The sequence below is a fragment of the Chamaea fasciata genome, unplaced genomic scaffold, assembly GCF_029207755.1.
Source record: "Chamaea fasciata isolate MVZ Bird 193981 ecotype frontalis unplaced genomic scaffold, bChaFas1.0.hap1 SCAF_10, whole genome shotgun sequence".
Lineage (NCBI taxonomy): Eukaryota > Metazoa > Chordata > Aves > Passeriformes > Sylviidae > Chamaea > Chamaea fasciata.
In genome coordinates this window covers 32216501-32237266 of record NW_027094095.1, presented here as the reverse complement: position 1 = coordinate 32237266, position 20766 = coordinate 32216501, and the positions used below count along the sequence as shown (strand labels likewise).

The following is a 20766-nucleotide window of genomic DNA, read 5'->3' as shown; positions in this document are numbered from 1 at the left end:
CTGGGATCCCAGAATCCCAGGATTACAGAATCATAGAATCCCAGAATCATAGAATCCCAGAATCCCAGAGTCCCAGAATCCCAGAATCCTCGAATCATAGAATCACAGAATCACAAAATCCCAGAATCCCAGAATTCACAAAATCACAGAATTCACAGATTCCCAGAATCCCAAAATCCCAGAATCACTGAGTTGGAAGAGACCTCCAGGATCATCGAGTCCAACCCAGCCCCAACACCTCAAAATAAACCCTGGCACCGAGTGCCACACCCAGTCTTGTTTTAACACATCCAGGGATGGTGGCTCCACCAGCTCCCCGGCAGACCATTCCAGTACTTTATCACCCTTTCCATAAAACCCTGTTGGCATGGAGTGATGGCAGTGCTCTGGCCGAGGGACAAAATCCCCTGCAGAGCGGGGCCCAGCTCAGTGCCCAGCTGGGCTGTGTCCCCAGGGCTCCCCGGGCTGTCCCTGCCCTGAAGGACCCGTCTGGAGGGGACCAAACTCCTGGAGTGGCTGCTCTGGGCACCGGGATAAAATCAGAATGTCCTTGCTCCAGCGGGGAGATCCGTTGTCGCCCTGATTTTTCAGCCTTCTGATGATTTGCATTTTCAGCTGGAGCTTTCTCAAGCATTGTAATACAAAAAAAAAAAAAAACCAAAAAGAATGACGTTTTGTGAATAGTAGAGTCCTTTCCAGGGGTAAGGAAAAACTGATGGATTTTTAAGTTGACCAGTGGGGTCAGAGAGGTGCTAACCTCGTTCCCCAATCCCTGATCAAATTCCAAAAACTATATAAGTCGAGATCCCAAAATAAACGTCCTTCTTTTCTCATTTCTCAGCCTGACGGGTGAGTGTGTTCTTTTCGTGTCCATCCAGTGACAATCGGTGACTGCTGGCCCTGGCAGTAACACCAGGCTGGCACATCCCCTGCACTGCCTGCCAAGGTTTTCCCTGCCCCTGCAGGGATCTGTGCCTCTCCCAGGGGCGGCAGTTGCAGTGTAACCAACGAACACCCCTGGGTGCTGCACTTGGGCTGCACAGAACTGACGCTGCTTCACACCACAAGGACACAGGCTCCGAGGTTCAGAAGGCTGAAATGACTCCTGGGTTTTTGGGATGTGTCTCCCTTTTACGCTGTTTCACACAGACCAATCGGATTGGTGACACAAAGACAAACCTCTTCACTCACATTGGTCAGAGCAGAGGGACAGCAAGAAGAAATCCCTCCTAGGGAAAGGAATGAATAACAAAGTTACAGTTGCAAAAAAACATTTCTCCTGTTTACAGAAAATTCCCTGGGAAAAGAATTTCAGAAAACCAAAACATCTCAGGCACGGAACCAGCACTACACAGAACCTCTGGGGAGTGTCAGTGACACACCATTACTCTTGCAGGAGCCTTGTTTCACCCTGCTGTGACTAATTAGCAGCAAATGATGGGAATTCGAACGGCAGTGCCCAGTTTTTGCTCTGGGCACACCCACTGCCCATCACTCTGCTGTGCTTTGTTTCCTGGAGGGGCCAAAGGCTGCTGGCAGTTGTTGTGGCTGCTCATTCCTCTGCCTTTTCCTGTGCACAGATAAACCACAATTGCTTCTGGGATCTCAATTAAGGGTTGAAATTGTGTCCCAGATTATTTTAAAACGTTTTTGTTGCATTGTTCAGATGGGTTTTTTCTTGTTGATGTCAGACACAAACACTTCAGCCTCGTGCACCAGTAGAACATCTCTCCCTAAACTTACACTGCTGCTTGAAGTGTATCAGGACTGCTTGTTTATTGCTTTAGCATTTGCTCGATTGTTTCTATGGCTTTATCTTTGATTAGACTGAGTTTGGACTCGATTCTGGACTAAGCTCACCTGCACATCAGAGTTGACCCTGTGCTGGGAATTCCATCCTGATGCTTCCCAAAATCCCTGGCCGTGCAAGCCAGGAGCTGTTCCTGAGAGCCAAGGAGGTGAAGTGAATGCTGAATCTGAGTGTCCCTTCCCGTTTAAATCCATTTAAAGGCCCCAGGGTGCTGCTGTTTTGGTGCCTGAAGCCCCCCAGGGTCTGCCTGTGCAGGGGGAGCACCCAAAGGTGGGGCAGCAGCCTCCAGGGGCTGGCTGCAGTTCTGGGGGCTGGGCCATGGCCTGGGGGCATGAACTGAAAACAGACACCAGACGCTGGAAAAACATGAATTGTGATGACACACACTGGTCCAGGTGCTGAAAAACTCGCCTTTGCCATTGCAGGCTGGCAGGGGAAGGGGAAGGGTTGGTTTTTTCTGCCCACCAGGACCTCTGTGGAAGATTTCTGTGGGAATCACCATTCCTCGTGGGAAGGTAGGGCAGGAGCAGCCCAGCAGACACCCCAGAATGTTCTGGACGTGTTTGGTGTGTCCCACACGAGTCACCCGCCCTGGGACACCTCAGATCCTCAGGCAGAGCTGCTTTTAAAGTATATTAAATGTGGATTTAAGTCTTTGTTGCCCACGTCCTGTGACTCAGCAGTTCAGGACTGAATTCCTGGTGGCAGATAAAGGACGAGCTCGTGTTGCACCATTTCCTCCAGTGGGGCACTAATGGAGTGTCTGCCTCCTTAATTTCATTACGTTGATAGCAGCAAATTTTCGTTTAGACCTTAGTGTCCAGCCTGACTGGAATCAGCTCTTCGGGGTGGGTGGGCACAGAACTGCAGACAGGGATGGGGCCAACAGCCTCCCTGGCTTAAAAAATGCCATCAAAACCTGCTAAAGTGTAATAAATAGACTTGTGCTTGGTGTAAAACAGGTTTTCATGCTGAGGCCAGGCGTTTCACTGATATTTCAGTTTGAAAAAAAGAGCAGTTGAAAAAAACTCTAGGTAAGTGACCAGATGTTTGCTTTTGGGGCAATAACCTCTGACCGACTCATTTAATGGTGCTCTGATTTGGATTTGTATTCAGAAATGTGCAAACAAGTGTTTCATGGGCAGGTCTCGGAGCTGATCTTCAAGCAGGTTTTGGAGCACCTGAAAATCAGAATTTTCAGTGGATGCTGGGAAGTTTCTCTCCCAAATGCGGCCTCTGAGCCGGATCACTCTGTCTGTGCCACCTGCAGCCGTGGTCTGGGTTGCAGGGGAGGGAGATTTGTTCAGGTTGTGTCGTGTGAATGTGTGTGCAGGGAGAGAGTGTGTGTGTGTGTGTGTGTGCAGGGAATGTGTGTGTGCAGGGAATGTGTGTGCAGGGAGAGTGTGTGTGTGTGTGTGTGTGTGTGTGCAGGGAATGTGTGTGTGCAGGGAACGTGTGTGTGTGTGAATGTGTGTGCAGGGAGTGTGTGTGTGTGTGTGTGTGCAGGGAACGTGTGTGTGTGTGAATGTGTGTGCAGGGAGTGTGTGTGTGTGTGTGTGTGCAGGGAATGTGTGTGTGTGTGAATGTGTGTGCAGGGAGTGTGTGTGTCTCTGTGCAGAGAGTGTGTGTGTGAGTGTGTGTGAGAGTGTGCGCAGGCACCGTGCACAGACAATCCACGTCCCAGGAATCCCCGGGGTGTGCAGCAGCAGGGTGTGCTCTGGGAGCAATTGAGCTTATTTCAGAAGTCTATCATCTCCCAGCAGGCTGGGGGTCATCTCTTGCAGTTATTCAATTTATTTGACAGGTACAGGCTCTTTCTCAAATGCCACTCCAAGGCTGGAGTGGGAATATTCAAAGCCTGGTGTTGCTCTGAGAGAGATGGGGGAGATGGATCACGTTCTGCAGTGGTTAGTTTGTGGTTTTTTCTGCTGTTTCACCTCCTCTCACACAAACCTTCCTGTGTTTGGATAATTAGTCTCTGATAGTGAGACTGTGAAAATCCATTTCTGTTCTCGACCAGCAGCATGGCTAAAGTTTGCTTTATTTTCATTTATTCGCCCATTTTCATTAATAATGGTCGAGCTTGGGGGGACCTGGTGGCTCTGCACAAGTTGCTGCCAGGAGGGGACAGCCGGGGGGGGGTCGGGATCTGCTCCCAGGGAACAGGGACAGGAGGAGAGGGAACGGCCTCAGGCTGGGCCAGGGGAGGCTCAAGGTGGGCAGCAGCAGGAATTTCCCCATGGAAAGGGTGGGCAGGGATTGGCAGTGCCCAGGGGGGTTTGGATCCCCATCCCTGGAGGTGTCCAGGGCAGGGCTGGAGGTGGCACTGAGGGCTCTGGGTGGGGACAGGGTGGGGATGGGACACAGCTGCACTCGGTGATCCTGGAGGGGCTTTTCCAGCCTCAGGGATCCCGGGATTGTGACTCCATCCTCATCTTTGGCTCCAGAAGTGCCGGTGCCTTTTCACTCGCAGCCCTGCAGAAGCCGAGATGGGTTTTTGGGGCAGTGATGTCCCTCTGTGCCACTGCAGCACCCACGGCTCCCCCAGCCCCCGGTGCCCGTCAGGAGAAATGACTGATGTGCAAATGTTGTTTCCTGTAAACTCCAGCAGCTCCAGCACCAGTTCTGGCGGTGCTCTGAGGCACGGCTTTGGAACAGCGCTCTGAGAGATACAAAGGCACTGCCTGGAGATTCCTCAGGTTTTTAATCTCAGCACCCTAGGAGAAAACACGCCGTCCACACAGCCCCCCCATCTGATATTTTATTAATGAGATGAAATGAGTAAGTAAATTATACATGTAAATCAAACAGAAAACAGAACGGGATAACACGAAGTCAGCACATTAATCAATTTATCAGCTCGGTTTGTTTGATGTGCTGTGATCAGCGATCTTTGGATCCTCCAACCACTGTGCTGCAGGCCGAAAATAAACTGCAAGAATCCCTCACCCCTGCTCTGGAAACTCACCTCACATCGTGCAGATATCCCAGAACCATCTGGGCTGGGACTGCTGAGCTGGGACTGCTGAGGGACTTCCAACCTCACCACCCTGGGGGTCTGGGCTTTGACTGGGGCAAGGGCTCAGTTCTCCAGAGAACCCCTGTTCTCTTTGGGGTGCACAGCAAGCTCCACCCTTTACCTGTGTGCCTCAGAGCCTCCCGAGCAGTGAAAGCCCGGGCAGCTTCCCTGTGAGAGGGAATCTGTGACTTTGCAGAGTTCCTCAGCCCGGAACTCCTGCGGATGTTTCCAAACTCGCACGTCTTAAAATAGGGAGCAGTGGGCTGGGGGAGCTGACAGCACCAGCCCTGCCTTGGCACCAGCATTAGCGAAGCTGCTGCCGTTGGGCAATTATTTCCATCCCACACCATATGGTGAGGAAAATGTTTTCACTCACCCACGTACAATGGGAAATTTAGCTGTGCTGGGTGCAGGATTGCCCTGCCCGGGGCTGCTGCAGCCAGAGCTGCTCTGTGCTGGGCTTGCGGATATTCTGGGTGAGGGCAGAGTGTCCACGCTGCTCCTGGCTGAGTTTGGGGATGTTCTGGGTGAGGGCAGAGTGTCCACACTGCTCCTGGCAGGGTCAGGGCTGGTTTGGGGATGTTCTGGGTGAGGAGAGAGTGTCCATACTGCTCCTGGCAGGGTCAGGGCTGGTTTGGGGATGTTCTGGGTGAGGGCAGAGTGTCCACGCTGCTCCTGGCAGGGTCAGGGCTGGTTTGGGGATGCTCTGGGTGAGAGCACTATGTCCACGCTGCTCCTGGCTCAGAAAAGCTGCTTTAGGAGGTCCTGGGCAGCACTGCTGGTCCTGAGGCCTCTGTGGAGGCTAAAGAGAGAATTATTCACCGTTTCCTCCTGGACAGGGTTGTTAAACTTTGGCAGGGGCTGCCCAGGACCGGTTGTCCTGGAGGGTGTCCAAGGAACTCTTGGATGTGGCACTCTGGGCAGGTGACAGGCTGGGGACCAACCCCAGGTTGGACTCTGACCCTGGGGGTCTTTCCCAGACTTAGTGGTGCTGTGATTTTTGTGATTTCTGTGATTTTTGTGATTTTTGTGATCTTTGTGATTTCTGCGATTTCTGTGATTTTTGTGATTTTTATGATTTTTGTGGCTTTTGTGATTTTTATTCTCTCCCGAGGTGTTGAACCTGCAGGAGGAGCGGTGTGCCCAGGGCAGGGCTGAGTCCCCAGCCCTGCAGGGATCCAAAAGCCACATGCAGGTGGCACAAGGGGACATGGGGCAGTGATGGGGACACGGGGCAGTGATGGGGACATGGGGACATGGGGCAGTGCTGGGGGCACGGGGCAGTGTTGGGGACTCGGGGCAGTGTTGGGGACACGGGGCAGTGCCGGGGACACAGGGCAGTGCTGGGGACTTGGGGCAGTGCTGGGGACTCGGGGCAGTGCTGGGGACACAGGGCAGTGATGGGGACACGGGGCAGTGTTGGGGACTCGGGGCAGTGCTGGGGACACGGGGACATGGGGCAGTCCTGGGGACACGGGGCAGTGCTGGGGTCACAGGGGCATGGGGCAGTGCTGGGGACTCGGGGCAGTGCTGGGGACACGGGGACATGGGGCAGTCCTGGGGACACGGGGCAGTGCTGGGGTCACGGGGGCATGGGGCAGTGCTGGGGACACGGGGCAGTGCTGGGGACACGGGGACATGGGGCACTGCTGGGGACTCGGGGCAGTGCTAGGGACATGGGGACATGGGGCAGTGCTGGGGACACGGGGCAGTGCTGGGGACTCGGGGCAGTTCTGGGGACACGGGGACATGGGGCTGTGCTGGGGACTCGGGGCAGTGCTGGGGACATGGGGACATGGGGCACTGCTGGGGACTCGGGGCAGTTCTGGGGACACGGGGACATGGGGCAGTGCTGGGGACTCGGGGCAGTGCTGGGGACACGGGGACACGGGGCAGTGCTGGGGACACGGGGACACGGGGCAGTGCTGGGGACTCGGGGCAGTGCTAGGGACACGGGGACATGGGGCAGTGCTGGGGACTCGGGGCAGTGCTGGGGGCACGGGGCATGGGGCAGTGCTGGGGACACGGGGCAGGGTTGGGGACACGGGGCAGTGCTGGGGACTCGGGGCAGGGTTGGGGACACGGGGCAGTGCTGGGGACACGGGGACATGGGGCAGTGCTTGGGACACGGGGCAGTGCTGGGCATGTGGCACCAGTGGAACCCTCCCAGGCAGGACAGGATCAGCACGGTGACATTCCCGGGGCCGTGAGAGGAGTAATTAGAGCCCGTGCTTGATAAATAACAGCCCTGGCTTTGCTCCTGCCTGGAGAGCGGAGAGCTCCTTTTCATCCGTGCTCTCTGTGTCTGATCCGGGCTGAGCGCGCTCTGCAGCCTTGTTCTGTCACTCTGAAACCTTGAATCACTCCAATCCGTGAGTGAGGAGCTGCTTCCCGTGCTGGGAGAATTCCTGCCTTGCAGCTGGAGCTGCCAGCTCAGATGGGAGCACAGGATTCTCCCAGGATCGGGAGGATGGGAAAAGATATCACATTTTACACGGTTGTGTCATAGACTATGCAGAAATTGGAAAATGCATTTTCTGGAGATTTTGGCATTTGCTTTCAATCCTATTAACAAAAAACCCCACCTTTGTGTCAGGAATGCTGTCGTCATTGGCCACAGAGACACTTAAAAGGAAATTTCTGTTGACTCCAGTGCTTGACAAAATCACTGTTTACATTTTTCACGCGTAAGAGATTTAAATAAAAAGTAAGGAATAATAAAAAGGAGACACACAAAACGTTTCTCTTCGAAATGTCGGGATGCTGGGTCTGTGTTTCCTGAGATTTATCCCTTGACTTATCTGCCCCTTCCACCCCTTTTCCAGACGGAATTTTCGGGGAGTGCCTTTTGAGGCTGTGACTGATGATCTTGGAGGATTGGCCTGGCTGAGCCCTTCTCCAGAACTTGTGCAGAACCACCAGGAACTGCTCTTTGGAAACTGAAGCTGATGAATTTTGAGGGCGCCCTGGGATGTTCGGTTAAATTTCAGGCAGCTTGAGGCTCCTGTGAAGAGCACTGAGCAGTGGCCTGGTGCTCCTTGGAAGGGTTTGTGATGCAGCACAGGAGGAAAGTGTCGTCCTCATTCCTGTGGTAGTTTTGCTACAGGAGAAAAACCCCAAAATTCGGCTGTATTCGAGATTATTACCTGAGAATTCCTAGGCTAATTGGAATTATTGCTTTTCTTTTTTTTTCCCTTCCTCAAAGATATTAAAGTAATACTTAAAAACTAGTTTTACCTCCAGGAGCACTTTATTGATTTTCTCTGTGATTCTGCTGTTCTTTGGTCATTGTGGGAATATTTAAACCTCCCAAAGTTTCCGTGGGTTTGGACAGAAACTACATCTCTGAAAATTCAGTGGAGTGTGGGTGGGATTTTGGGATTTTGTTGTTGTTGTTGCTGTGTCCCCTCCTTGTCCTGAAGGGATGGACACTGTCCTGGGGGGATGGACACTGTCCTGGTGGGGTGGACACTGTCCTGGGGGCATGGACACTGTCCTGGGGGGGTGGACACTGTCCTGGCAGGGTGGACACTCTCCTGGCAGGGTGGACACTGTCCTGCTGGGGTGGACACTGTCCTGGCAGGGTGGACACTCTGCCTCCACGGCCTGTGATCTGTTCCCTGTGGAATGCTGCCTCTGGGGCACCAAAAGCACCAGGAGATTCTCCCAGAGTTTATTTTAGACCCCCAACTCCCCTCTTGTGTTGCCAGCGGGAGGGAGCGGGCACACGAGAGTTAAACACACAGAAGGAAAGGAAGCAAAAAGCCAAGTGTGAAGTCTGGGAATCAGTCTTGAGTATTTGTACAAACTGTTGAACGAATACTTGCAAACAACAACTAAATTTAGCTTTTTGAGATGGTTCTAAACAAAAACACGCGGCTGAATTAGAAGGAATTATCATATGGCGTTAGCAGGGCTGGGTTTGAGGGGCCTGGTGCTGAAACAGCCAAGTGCGGTCAGAGGGAGCTGGGTGGGGAAGGTTCCTGTGTGCCCTCCCGGGTCTGAGGGGTCTGGGGGAGGCGACCGTGAATCTCAGGTGTGTGGGGCTGGCACGGCTCCACCTCTGTGAGCAGCTCAGCCTGGTGAGAACTCCCAGTGTCCTGTGGCCAGCCAGTTCCCAACGGTGTCGCCCTGATTTTCAGCCTTCTGATTGTTTTACATTCTTGTATTGGAGTTCGCACAATTCCAACATAAACAAAGTAGATTGTTTTCGCATTCCTCTCTGTGATGGACTGCTGGGTTGATCACTGGGGTCACAGAGGTGTTCCTCTTGTTCTCCAATCCCCGAACAATTTCCAAACCCTATAAAAACCCCAAATCACAATAAACTTTCTCTTTCTCTCCTCACTTCTCCACCTAACAGGTGAGTGTCGCTCTTTTTGTGCGCTCTCGTGACACAACGGCTTGGAACCATTCCTAACAATATTTTGGACTCTTCATGCTCAGCTCGCGCCTGTGAGCAGCTGCTGCTGCCTCGTTCCCGGGGCTGGGCACTGCGGGCTGTGTGTGTGACACGGGGGCTGTGTTTGGGCAAGGGCAGCTCTGTGCTCGGGCACTGCTGCCTCCCGGGCCCAGCCCTCCCTTCCCCTCTCCCTCCTCACCCAGGGAGCTCTGGAGCACCGTGTGCCGCAGGAGAAGGGCAGGAGTTCCCTTCCGTGCACACTCGGGTTTCTTCTGGAAACGCCTAATGGGATGTGGTAATGGAGGGAGAGGCTTCCAGGAACGGGATCTGCCTTTACTGAAACTGCGAGCGGCAGAAGCATCCTGATAATCCTGATAATAATCAGGAGGTTTTAAATTGGAACGTTCTACTCCCAAACCCGTGTGATGCAAACCGTGGGCAGGGACGGCAGGGGATGAAAGGGAGATGCCACAGGGACAGCGGCACAGGCGGGGCGGGGCCGCGGGAGGGACGCTTGGGACATTGTGTGGGCCAGATGTGCCTGAATCACCGCGGGAACGTTCGGAGAATCGCTCTGGAACAGCCCCAATGGAGCGGTCCTGCAATTCCCGGTCCTTATGCAACTCCTCTGGAGCCACAGAGGGGAGGAACTCCCGCGGGCTGAGGCCAGCACGGTGTAGGCAGGGACCTGGGGCTGAATGCTGGGCCTGGGAAGTGCCCAGCCTGGAATGTTCAGCCTGGAATGTTTAATCTGGAATGTTTAATCTAGACTATTTAATCTGGGATGTTCAGCCCGGAATGCTTAACCTGGAATGTTCAGCCTGGAATGTTTAAGCTGGAAAGGGGAGGCTGGGTAAACAAAGGCAGCAAGCAGAACTCCCCGCTCTGTGTGTTTGCCACAGCCTGGCGGGGGGCTGTGTGTGTGTGTGTGTGTGTGTGTGTGTGTGTGTGCTGGAGAAGACCCCCGGGGAAAAGATGCTGTTCGTTCCTGGCTGTCTGCAGGGAGCTCAGCTGCCAGGGGGGTTCTGGCTCTTGTGAAGGTCTCTGTGTGTCCCAGGAGAATTTTGGGAAATGATCTGCCAGTGGGTTTGTGTTCCCTGGTGAGAGGCTCCTGATGGCCTGGTGGGATCTGTCAGGCAGGGTCTCCAGGTGGGATCTGTCACGGTCTCCAGGTGTCCAGGTGGGATCTGTCAGGGTCTCCAGGTGCCCTGCTGGAACCTTGGGGGGAAGGAAATGTTGATGGTTTATCTCTCCTTGGTGTGAAGGTCTCTGGCTGTCCTGGCGGAATTTTGGGAAATAATCTGCCAATGGATTTCTGCTCCTTGGTGAAGGCTTCGAAATATCCTGGGAGAATCTTTCAGTGGATTTCGGGTCCTTGGCAAAGGTCTCTGGGTGCCCTGGTAGAATTCTGGGAAATGGCAGATCAGGAGGTTTTAGCTCCCTGGTGAAGATCTCTGAATGTCTTGGGCCAATTTTAGGGAATAATCTGTCAGTGATTTTTCTTTCTCCATGGTAAAGGTCTCTGGCTTTCCTGTAGAATTCGGGGAAATGACCTGTCAGTGGTATATCTGCTCGGTGGTGAAGGTCTCCAGCCTGGAGTCTTTCTTTTGAGGAAGAACGTTACGAAATTGAAATACCAGAGTGGGCATCCCTCTGTTCTGGAACTGACCCAGTTCCAGAAGGGTCTGGAGCTCCCAGCAGCTCCCAGAGGCCCGTGCCGGGGCTGCCGGTGCCTCTCCCAGCGCTGCTGCCTCGGCTTTTGGGAAAAGGGTCAATTTTCACTGAACGCTCTGTGGGGACAGGGGGGCGCGAGGAGCGGAGAGGTGGGACGCGGCACAGCTGGAGGGGGCAGGCGGTTCGGGGGAGTGCGGGGCTTGGGGTACGGGGGGGTGCGGGGGGCTCGGGAGGGTGCATGGTTTGGAGGGTGCGGGGATTTTGGGGGTGCGAGACTCGGGGGTTTTGGGGTGCGGGGCTTGGGGATTTGGGGGTGCGGGACTCGGGTGTTTTGGGGTGCGGGGCTCGGCGTGCCCGCGGGCAGAGGCGGCCGGGGGGGCCCGCGGGCCGGGCCGGCGGGGAGGGCGGAGCGGGAAGGGCGGCACAAGAGGGCCGAGCATCCCTCCGCCGCCGGGCCGGTTGCCAAGGCGACGGCTGCGTGGCAACGGAGCTGGCAGCGGGGACCGCCCGCCGCGGAGCCGCCGCGCAGAGCCGAGCGCAGCCGAGCCGAGCCCAGCCGAGCCGAGCCCAGGCGGGCGGAGCGGGGCCGGCAGGGCAGAGCGGGCGCGCTGCCCTCCGCGCTGGATGCTGCGGGGCCGCCCGGGAGCAGCCGCGCTCCGCCGCTCCCCGCCCGCAGCGCCGCTCCCGGGAGCCGCAGCGCTCGCTCGCTCTCCGCCGCCGGGGCCGGCGCGGAGCGGAGATGGTGCCGCTGGTGCGGGGCGCCGGGGGCTCCCACCAGTGGCTGCCGTTCGTTTTCCTCGGCCTCTGCTGGTTCCTGCCTCGCGGGAGATTGGCCGCGCCGGGCGGAGACTTCCCGGGCTCTGCCGTGGACAATCTGGTGGTCAGGAAAGGGGAGATGGCCGTGCTGAGGTAGGAGGCGGCCGCGGGCGGGAGGGATGCGGGGACGGAGCTGCTGCGGCATCCCCGAGCTGCCCGAGGCTCCGGCGGAGCCCCTGCGGGGATGCTGCGGCCGCGCTCGGGGCCGGGGCTGCCCCGGGGTGCCCCGGTGGTGCGGGGACTTGTCCTCGGCGCCCCCCGGCAGCCCCAGCCCCGAGGCGCTGGCCGGCTCCCGGGGCGGGTCTGTTCCGCGGTTTTTCCTGTTTTAACTCGATTTAGGCAGCCCTGGCTGTTGCTGGAAGTTTGGCGATGGGTTGTTGGGGCGAAACGATGCAGTTTCGGCTCCCGGCAGCAGTTCGGGGGCTCTGCAGAGCGAGCGGCGCGGGGCTGTGGCGGGGAGAGGACGATCAAACCCTGCCGGGAGCGTTACCCTGGGAATTATTTATTTGGAAACGCAGTTCTGTATTTCCCAACGATCGGAACGCTGGCTCCAGGCCACGGGGAGGTTTTGTGCTTGCCGTGGCTCCGTTCCTGCCTCTGCTAATGGACCCCGAGCTGCCGGATCTGCTCGGCTCCCGGCTGGAGCAGAATTTGTTTACCAGCAGGCAGACACCACAATCCGCCCGAGCCTTTCGTTCTGGTGTGTGTGCAGCAATCCCCTGCCTCGATTTAATCATTCCTCCAGCCCCATTCCAACTTTTTACCCGTGTGTTGTACTTTTGCCTTGATCCTACGGCAGTTCAAACCCCCATTTTCTCCTTCTCTGGAATACGGTTGTGGCAGCTGGTTGAAGCTCCCGGCTGGTGCGAAATCTGATTTAATTAGCGGCACTTCTCAGCTATGGAGTCTCTGGCTGTATTATTATTTTTCTGCTGGGCTGTCACGGACATCGCCAGGTTATGATGCATTTTACCCGTGAGCATTTTTAATGATCCAGCGGTCTGCTGGAAAATGCCGCACGAGGCATTTTCGGCCGGGATTTGGAAGCGTTTCGAGGCTGCTCCTGTTGTAGTAGCTCCTGAAAATACAGTAGATGTCTATGTAGGGCAGCTGACAAGTGGGTTTGTGTGCACCTCAATTATCCTCTGTATTTGGAGACGTGCTCAGGTCCTCGTGCTTTCTGTGGCACAAATGGAGGATCGCAGGAAATCATAATTGAAAAGTGGTTTATTTGCACGGTTGCAGAGAAAGGAACTCGGTGGGTTCGCAGGCTGTTAAGACATACCCAGCCGCTATTAAACGCTCTTGGTACCTAAATACGTCTAAAGCTCCCTCATTAGGGACGGTGTGAGCGCTCCCAAGGTGAGCCCCGGGTTCAGCTGGGGCACATCCCGGCTCCAGGCCTCGGGCTGCGCTCGGAGCTGCTGCAGCTGGTGGATTCCAGGGACGGAGCGGGCGCTGTGGGCTGGAAACGCCGCCGGGGTCCCACCGGGAGGGCCGGTGTGTGTTCGGCGAGGAGAGGCGGCTCCAGGAGGCGTTGGCAGCGCTGCCGAGCCCCGGGATGGAGCCGGGGGGTGCTGGAATGTCGTGGGCTGCCCCTGGCTCTGATCCCTCGTGCTCTCTGATCAACTCCTCTCGGTTCCCGTGCCCCCGGCAGGCTTGCTGCAAACCTGGGGTCGTTCTGGTTTTAGCTGTAACTGGGAAGGGGAAATGCAGGATCACAGGGGAGGAGGAGTGAGCCCCAGGCTCTCTATCCTAAATCTCACTGCCCATCACCTCTGCTCCTCTCAGGATATCCCTGGTTGATGCCTGTAAATAATAAAATATTTATATTTATATTATTAATATATTTATATTATCATACTTATATAATATAAATATTTATATTTATATTTTTATTTATATCATGTAAATATAAATATTGTAAATATATCTACTGTACACTACAGTCATTGGTGGAGGCATTGGAAGTGCTGGAAATGGGCTCTTTGTTCGAACACAAGCTCCAGCGAGCTGGACAGAGCCATTCGGGAGCTGAAAAAGGAATTTGTTCTCCCGGCTCCGGTGCCCTGCGAACCCAGCCCTGGCAGTGGCTGTGCCCTGCAGCTCCTGACCTCTCCTGGCAGGAGGGCTCTGGTGAGCCCTGTTCTCTCCGGGCAGGGTGGGTCTGGTGTCCCCTGTTCTCCCCTGGCAGGAGGGCTCTGGTGTCCCCTGTTCTCCCCTGGCAGGAGGGCTCTGGTGTCCCCTGTTCTCTCCAGGCAGGGTGGCTCTGGTGTCCCCTGTTCTCTCCGGGCAGGGTGGCCGTGGGCTCCCCGTGGCCAGCACGTGTTGATTCCCTGTCCCTGCTCTGGGTTCATCCTCCGTGTGCCAGAGAGGACTCCAAAAATCCCCCAGTCCGTGTGTGTGAGGGCAGCCCCGTGCCCCGGACAGCGCGGTGCCCAGAGCAGGAGCAGCCCCGTGCCCAGGGTAGCCCCACGCCCACAGCAGCCCCGTGCCCAGAGCAGCCCCGTGGCCCGGGCAGGCATCTCCCGGGTTCAGTCTCTGCCGGAGCACGGGCTGCACCGCCGCGGCTTTGAGTCAGCGTTTCCCAGGAGCTGAGGGGGATTTCTGGGCTGGGGCTGGGGCTGGGCTGGAGCCGCCCCCGGGGCTGCCCTGGCTGGGTGTCACCTCAGGGGTGACAGCAGCGGGCATTGAGGGGCCGGGGCTGAGCACGAACTTTTACTGCCCAGTCCTGCTCAGTGCTGGTACGCCGGGGGAGAAGGCGCAGAGCCCCAGAGCCCCTCCCGGTGAGCCCAGGGCAGGCTGAGCCAGGCCCAGCTCTCACACCAAGGATTCATTGCCTCGCCTGAGGGTGAGGAGTGAAGGCTCCTTGGGCTGTGAGGTTTCCCGGGAGAAGCCTCTGTGTGCCAACACAGAGACAAGTACTTCAGCTCCCTCATTTCACATGGTTAATTCATCTATCGGGGTAATCAATCCACCCCTCATCAAACACAGGGAATTCCCTCGGTGCTGCAGGAGAACACGGTGCGGATCATTCCCTCCCTGTCCTGGAGCAGCTGCTCCCTGTGCTGCTGCTGCTGCTCTGCCACACCCACCCTCACCCCCTGAGGGATGGGTGCCCTCCCCACCCTGGGCCAGCCACAGGTGCACAGGGGCGCTGGGACTGTCCCCTGGTGCCCAGGTGGCACAGGAACTGTCCCCTGGTGCCCAGGTTGGCACAAGGGTGCTGGGATTGTCCCCTGGTGCCCAGGTGGCACAGGAACTGTCCCCTGGTGCCCAGGTTGGCACAAGGGTGCTGGGATTGTCCCTTGGTGCCCAGGTGGCACAGGGACTGCCCCCTGGTGCCCAGGTTGGCACAAGGGTGCTGGGACTGTCCCCTGGTGCCCAGGTGGCACAGAAACTGTCCCCTGGTGCCCAGGTTGGCACAAGGGTGCTGGGATTGTCCCTTGGTGCCCAGGTGGCACAGGGACTGCCCCCTGGTGCCCAGGCCAGCACCCCCCAGCAGCAGCAGCCCCATTGCCCATGTGTCCCTTCCCGAGGGGCTGGTGACCGAAGCTTTGCCCGGGATGTCACTGGGCACCTGTTTTGGTGCAGAAGCTCCCCAGCACGGGGATTTTGAAGATCCCTCCTTAGCCCAGCAGTTGTGGCTGTGTTGAGTTGTTCGTGCAGCCTCAGCCACTGAAGCCTGGTGCCTTTGTTTGTTTTCAGTGGGTGATGTGTCCCCGCAGCCCCAGCGCTGTCGGTTTGTTGAAGTTATAAGAAATTCTGCCAGTGACAGAGTTGTTTTGCATGGCAGAATGGTTTTGGGAGGCCGCTGATTTCCAGCAGCAGAATTCCGTCCTGCATCCTTTCTGCATTCTTCCCAGGCAGCCGGTTAAGATTTAATGAGGATCCACGAGGAAGGAGAGAGCTGGTTCTAAAAGCATGGCTTTATTAAAAGAATAAATTGCTGCGCTGTGGAGTGGTGGGAACCGAGGAGCCGGGCTGTGTGTGCAGCACCGGGCGTCTCCCGCGTCCCCCGGCAAGATCCCGTCGGGAGAGAGATCGACCACCGTGTGCTCCGGCACAGCCCTGTGCCCCTGCACATCCCCCTCCTGACGGCACGGGGGGCACCTGCGGGACAGGAGGGCTTTAGGAGAGGTGACAAACGCAGAGCACCGCGGGGGCAGCCGGTGTCCCCTCCCGTGTCCCCTCCCGTGTCACCTGTGTCCCCCCCGTGTCCCCTCAGGGAGGACAGAGGCCACCCCCGCACGGCAGGGGCTGCTCCCCCTTCCCGGGATGTGGGGAGGGACGGGGAGAGCTCAGCTCGGGACGGCAGCAGGAGGCGTTCCTGCCGCTGTGGGGAAAACGAGAATCGCCCTTCTCCCGTGCCGGGGCTGCCCCGGGGCTCTCACACAGCCCGGGGCACGGGGACGTGCAGCAGCAGCGCCTGCAGACCCCCCTGACATCGGAACCCGACCCCCCTGACATCAGAACACGGACCCCCCTGACATCGGAACCCCGACCCCCCTGACATCGGAACCCCGACCCCCTGACATCGGAACCCGGATCCTCTGACATCAGAACGCGGACCCCCCTGACATCGGAACACGGACCCCTCTGACATCGGAACCCCGACACCCCTGACATCAGAACACGGACCCCCCTGACATCGGAACCTGGACCCCCCCGACATCGGAACCCGGACCCCCCCGACATCGGAACCCCGACCCCCTGACATCGGAACCTGGACCCCCCTGACATCGGAACCCCGACCCCCTGACATCCGAACCCGGACCCCCTGACATCAGAACACGGACCTCCCTGACATCGGAACCCCGACACCCCTGACATCGGAACCTGGACCCCCCTGACATCGGAACCCCGACCCCCTGACATCCGAACCCGGACCCCCCCGACATCGGAACCCCGACCCCCCTGACATCAGAACACGGACCCCCCTGACATCGGAACCCGGACCCCCCCGACATCGGAACCCCGACCCCCCTGACATCGGAACCTGGACCCCCCTGACATCGGAACCCCGACCCCCCTGGAGATGGGAATGTGCAAAGCCGAGGATGATCAAAAGCGTTTTTCATCGTGCGCTTTGTTTCCCTCAAAGCTCCCCGGTAATGAAAACAAGTCTAAGTGAGAGAACCTTTATCGCACCCTTATAGCACCTTTACGTCGTGTCGGCGCAGCAAATTGGGCTTCAGGAGGTGTGATGGGTTTGAAAATGCAGATTTTTAGCGGTGTGTGGTTCTAGAGGAGTTCAGGGAACGTGCTCCGCAGTCTGTGCAACACTGTGGGTTCCTCTGGCAAAGAGATAAACCTGGAGCAGGAACACCTCGGCACTGGTGTTGCCAAAGGGAGGAGCAGGAGCAGAGGGAGCTGCACAGCAGGGATCTGTGTCCAGGAGAGATCCGTGTCCAGGAGAGATCCATGTCCAGGAGAGATCTGTGTCCAGCAGGGATCCATGTCCAGGAGAGAACTGTGTCCAGGAGAGATCCGTGTCCAGGAGAGATCCGTGTCCAGCAGGGATCCGTGTCCAGCAGGGATCCGTGTCCAGCAGAGATCTGTGTCCAGCTGTGATCCTTGTCCAGCTGTGATCCTTGTCCAGCTGTGATCCGTGTCCAGCAGAGATCAGTGTCGAGCTGTGATCCATGTCCAGCAGGGATCCGTGTCCAGCTGTGATCCATGTCCAGCAGGGATCCATGTCCAGCTGCAATCCATGTCCAACAGAGATCCGTGTCCAGCTGTGGTCCATGTCCAGCTGTGATCCGTGTCCAGCAGAGATCCGTGTCCAGCAGAGATCTGTGTCCAGCTGTGATCCATGTCCAGCAGAGATCAGTGTCTGGCAGAGATCCATGTCCAGCTGTGATCCGTGTCCAGCTGTGATCTGTGTCCAGCTGTGATCCGTGTCCAGCTGTGATCCGTGTCCAGCTGCGATCCGTGTCCAGCAGAGATCACAGGGCTGGGTTCCTGGCTGGGAACCCCGGGCTCAGCTGTGGGCCGGAGGTCAGTGCGGAGCAGCCCCGTGTGTCTGACCGCAGAGCTGCCTTTGGCCATCTGGGGCTGTCCGGGGCAGGCAGCGCTCCCCGGAGGGGGGGCTGGAGGGAAAGGCCTCGGTTTGGTCGTGGATCAGGAGCTCTGGGGCTCTCTGCTTTGTTTGCTGGGTTGGAAATACCTCATGTGCAGCCTGGCTGCTGTTCTGCACCTCGGAGAGTTCCAGGCCCTGGGCGGCGGCACTGTCCCCTGCCCTGGACACCTGGGAGGAGCACCTGGGATGAAAACGCAGCCCCACGGGCTGTGCCTGCAGCCCAGCACTGCCCAGGGCTGGGTTCTACTGCTCTGCAAAGGTTTGGGCACCACGTAGGAAACAGCTGATCCAAAATAACCCACCTCGTTTGGGGCCTGCTCTGTGATCTTCCCGACTTCTCCTAAGTTCTGCTGCTTGTCGGAAAAGTTCCCATCTGAGGAATGGGAGGAGCAGCTCCTGGGAGCACCACTGCCCCAAACGTGGGGAGTGTCACCCTGTGTACCCGTGCAGGGAGTGTGACCTGTGCCCCACAGTAACCCTGTGGCCCACAGTGACCCTGCAGGCAATGTCCCCACGCAGGCATGTGACCCGCGCCCCAGTGACCCTGTGTCCCCAGTGTGACCCGTGCCCCACAGTGACCCTGCGGGCAGTGTCACCCTGTGTCCCCAGTGTGACACATGCCCCACAGTGACCCCGTGTCCCCAGTGTGACCGTGCACCCGGGGGCAGTGGCAGGGCTGTCCCCGCAGCCTGGCTGCTGACTCAGGGCTCTGTGCCTCCCTGCAGCTCCCGGGGATCTCAGCCCTCCCTGCCCATGGAACGCGACTTCCCCAGCTGGGCGTGGTTCCCTACACTCCTGCTGGAGCCCGGGGGACTCTCCCTGCTCTGCTCTGCCCTGCTCTGCTCTGGGGAATGTTGGTGGTTCGGGGGGAGATGCCCACCTAAGGTGGGTTTTGTAAAGCTGAGCCCTTTCTTCAAGGGCGGTGAGCCCTGCTCTGGCAGAACTTGGGAGCAGCAGCCAAACCCATTCCTGCAGCTCCTCTGGCTGTCAGACGTTCCCATTTCCTTCCCCATTCCTGCAGCTCCTCTGGCTGTCAGACATTCCCATTTCCTTCCCCATTTCCCTTTTGTTCTGGGATCTCCTTGCCAGTGTTTCCTGAGCTATGGAATCCCAGGGATTGCCAGGGCAGCGAGAACACCCAGCTGGGAACGGCCAAGGAGCCCGTGGGGCTGGAGCGCCTCTGCCAGGCAAACTTTGCACCCAAAACTGATCAGCTCCCCAGCAGGACGTGGGTGCCCAATTAATATTTAAATTGCTGAGGGGCCAGTGACTTTTGGAGATTGGGATTTAGCAGTATTGCCTAATTGTCCGAGAAGAGCCATCCTTTATAGCTGGGAGCCTTTGCCCAAGGAGTGACGGTGTCCTGGGAACCCTGTGACACACCTGTCACCCATCCACCTGGCATTTGTGTCACTGAGGGCTGGCCATTGGGAAAGGAAGCTCTGCAGCACGAAGAGAGCGTGGACAGGAGAGGGCGGACAGTGAGTTCGTGCAGCAGTTGGAATTTTGGGATACTCTGTCCACCCCAGCATTCCAGCCCCCAGAGCCTGCCCGCCGCTGGCTGTGAGCACAGGCAGTGCTGTCTGTGCAGAGTGTAATAAATACAAAATTCCCCTTTTCCTTTATGATTTCAAAAGGTTCACTCCTTGACATCCACACTCTTGATATTCTGGTGCAGTTTGGGGTCATAAATCCTTCGGCTCCGTGGAGTTTCATCCCCGAAATGTGACCGTGGGACGTGCAGGCTCCTGTGCACACCCCCAGTGAATGAAGTTGTTGATTGCTGGAGAATTTCCCCTTTCCAATCCCTGCCAATTATTAACCGAGCACGTTATGGCACTCGCCTCTCGTCTGCGCGGCAATAATAAATAAATTCAGTGCAAATTAAAATAATTTATCATTTTAAATGATGCCGAATGTTTCAGCTGCTCTGCAGAGGAGCTAACAAAACAAGGAGTCAGTAAGGGATAAAAACTGGGATTTGTTCCAGAGGCCTGTTCTGTTGGGGAGAAAACAGGGACTTAATGACTTTCTTCTTGTCACAGTGTGTGGGAGCTGAGAGCAGCCCGTGTCCCAGGGGAGGGATCTCGGGCGCGGGGCACAGCTGCCATGGGCCAAGAGCACCACGGGGTGGAACTACGGGAAGGGGGCACTGCCAGGGTTGTCCTGATCCCAATGGGAATGGGGCAGGGCTGTGTCCCTGATCCCAAAGGGAATGGGGCTGCTGCTCCTCCTCATCCTGATCCCAATGGGAATGGGGCAGGGCTGTGTCCCTGATCCCAAAGGGAATGGGGCACTCAGAGGGTGCAGTCCCTGATCCCAATGGGAATGGGGCAGTGCTGGGGCTGTGTCCCTGATCCCAATGGTGATGAGCTGGTTCCTGGTGCCCATGAGCATCTCCTGGGGATCCACTGAGATCCCTGGTGTCCATGAGCATCTCCTGGGGATCCACTGAGATCCCTGGTGTCCATGAGCCTCTCCTGGCCCGTGGCACTGACCCAGCCGGGCTGGTGTCTGTCCCCTGCCCCTGGGCTCAGGGGGGCTCAGGGGGCTCCAGGCAGGTGTGGGTGGAGCAGACAGTGGAGTCCTCACTGCTGGGCGGCGCTGGCCTCAGCACGGGGGTGCTTGGCTGCTCACAGATCCTGCCAACCCAGAGCTCTCCTTGAGGGATTTTTCTCTGCAGTTTCTGTGCAGACTTCGCTGTTTGTCCGTGGGCTGTGGACAGTGAGGAGGGGGCTGGAGACCCGGCAGGGGATGGGATGGGATGGGATGGGATGGGATGGGATGGGATGGGATGGGATGGGATGGGATGGGATGGGATGGGATGGGATGGGGTGGAATGGGATGGGTGGGATGGGGTGGGATGGGATGGGATGGGATGGGGTGGGATGGGATGGGGTGGGGTGGAATGGGATGGGTGGGGTGGGGTGGAATGGGATGGGTGGGATGGGATGGGATGGGGT

The 20766-nt window shown here is 57.3% G+C and overlaps 1 protein-coding gene across 2 annotated transcripts in view; it reads left to right on the top strand.

The window, feature by feature from the left end:
- Window positions 1–11644: 11644 nt before the first annotated feature.
- NEGR1 (neuronal growth regulator 1) overlaps window positions 11645–20766 on the top strand; it is a 185336-nt gene continuing 176214 nt past the window's right edge. For both annotated transcript variants that reach the window (XM_066193034.1, XM_066193033.1), the window contains exon 1: window positions 11645–11814. In XM_066193034.1, the coding sequence (XP_066049131.1) occupies window positions 11645–11814 (170 nt within the window). The remainder of the gene's footprint in view (window positions 11815–20766) is intronic.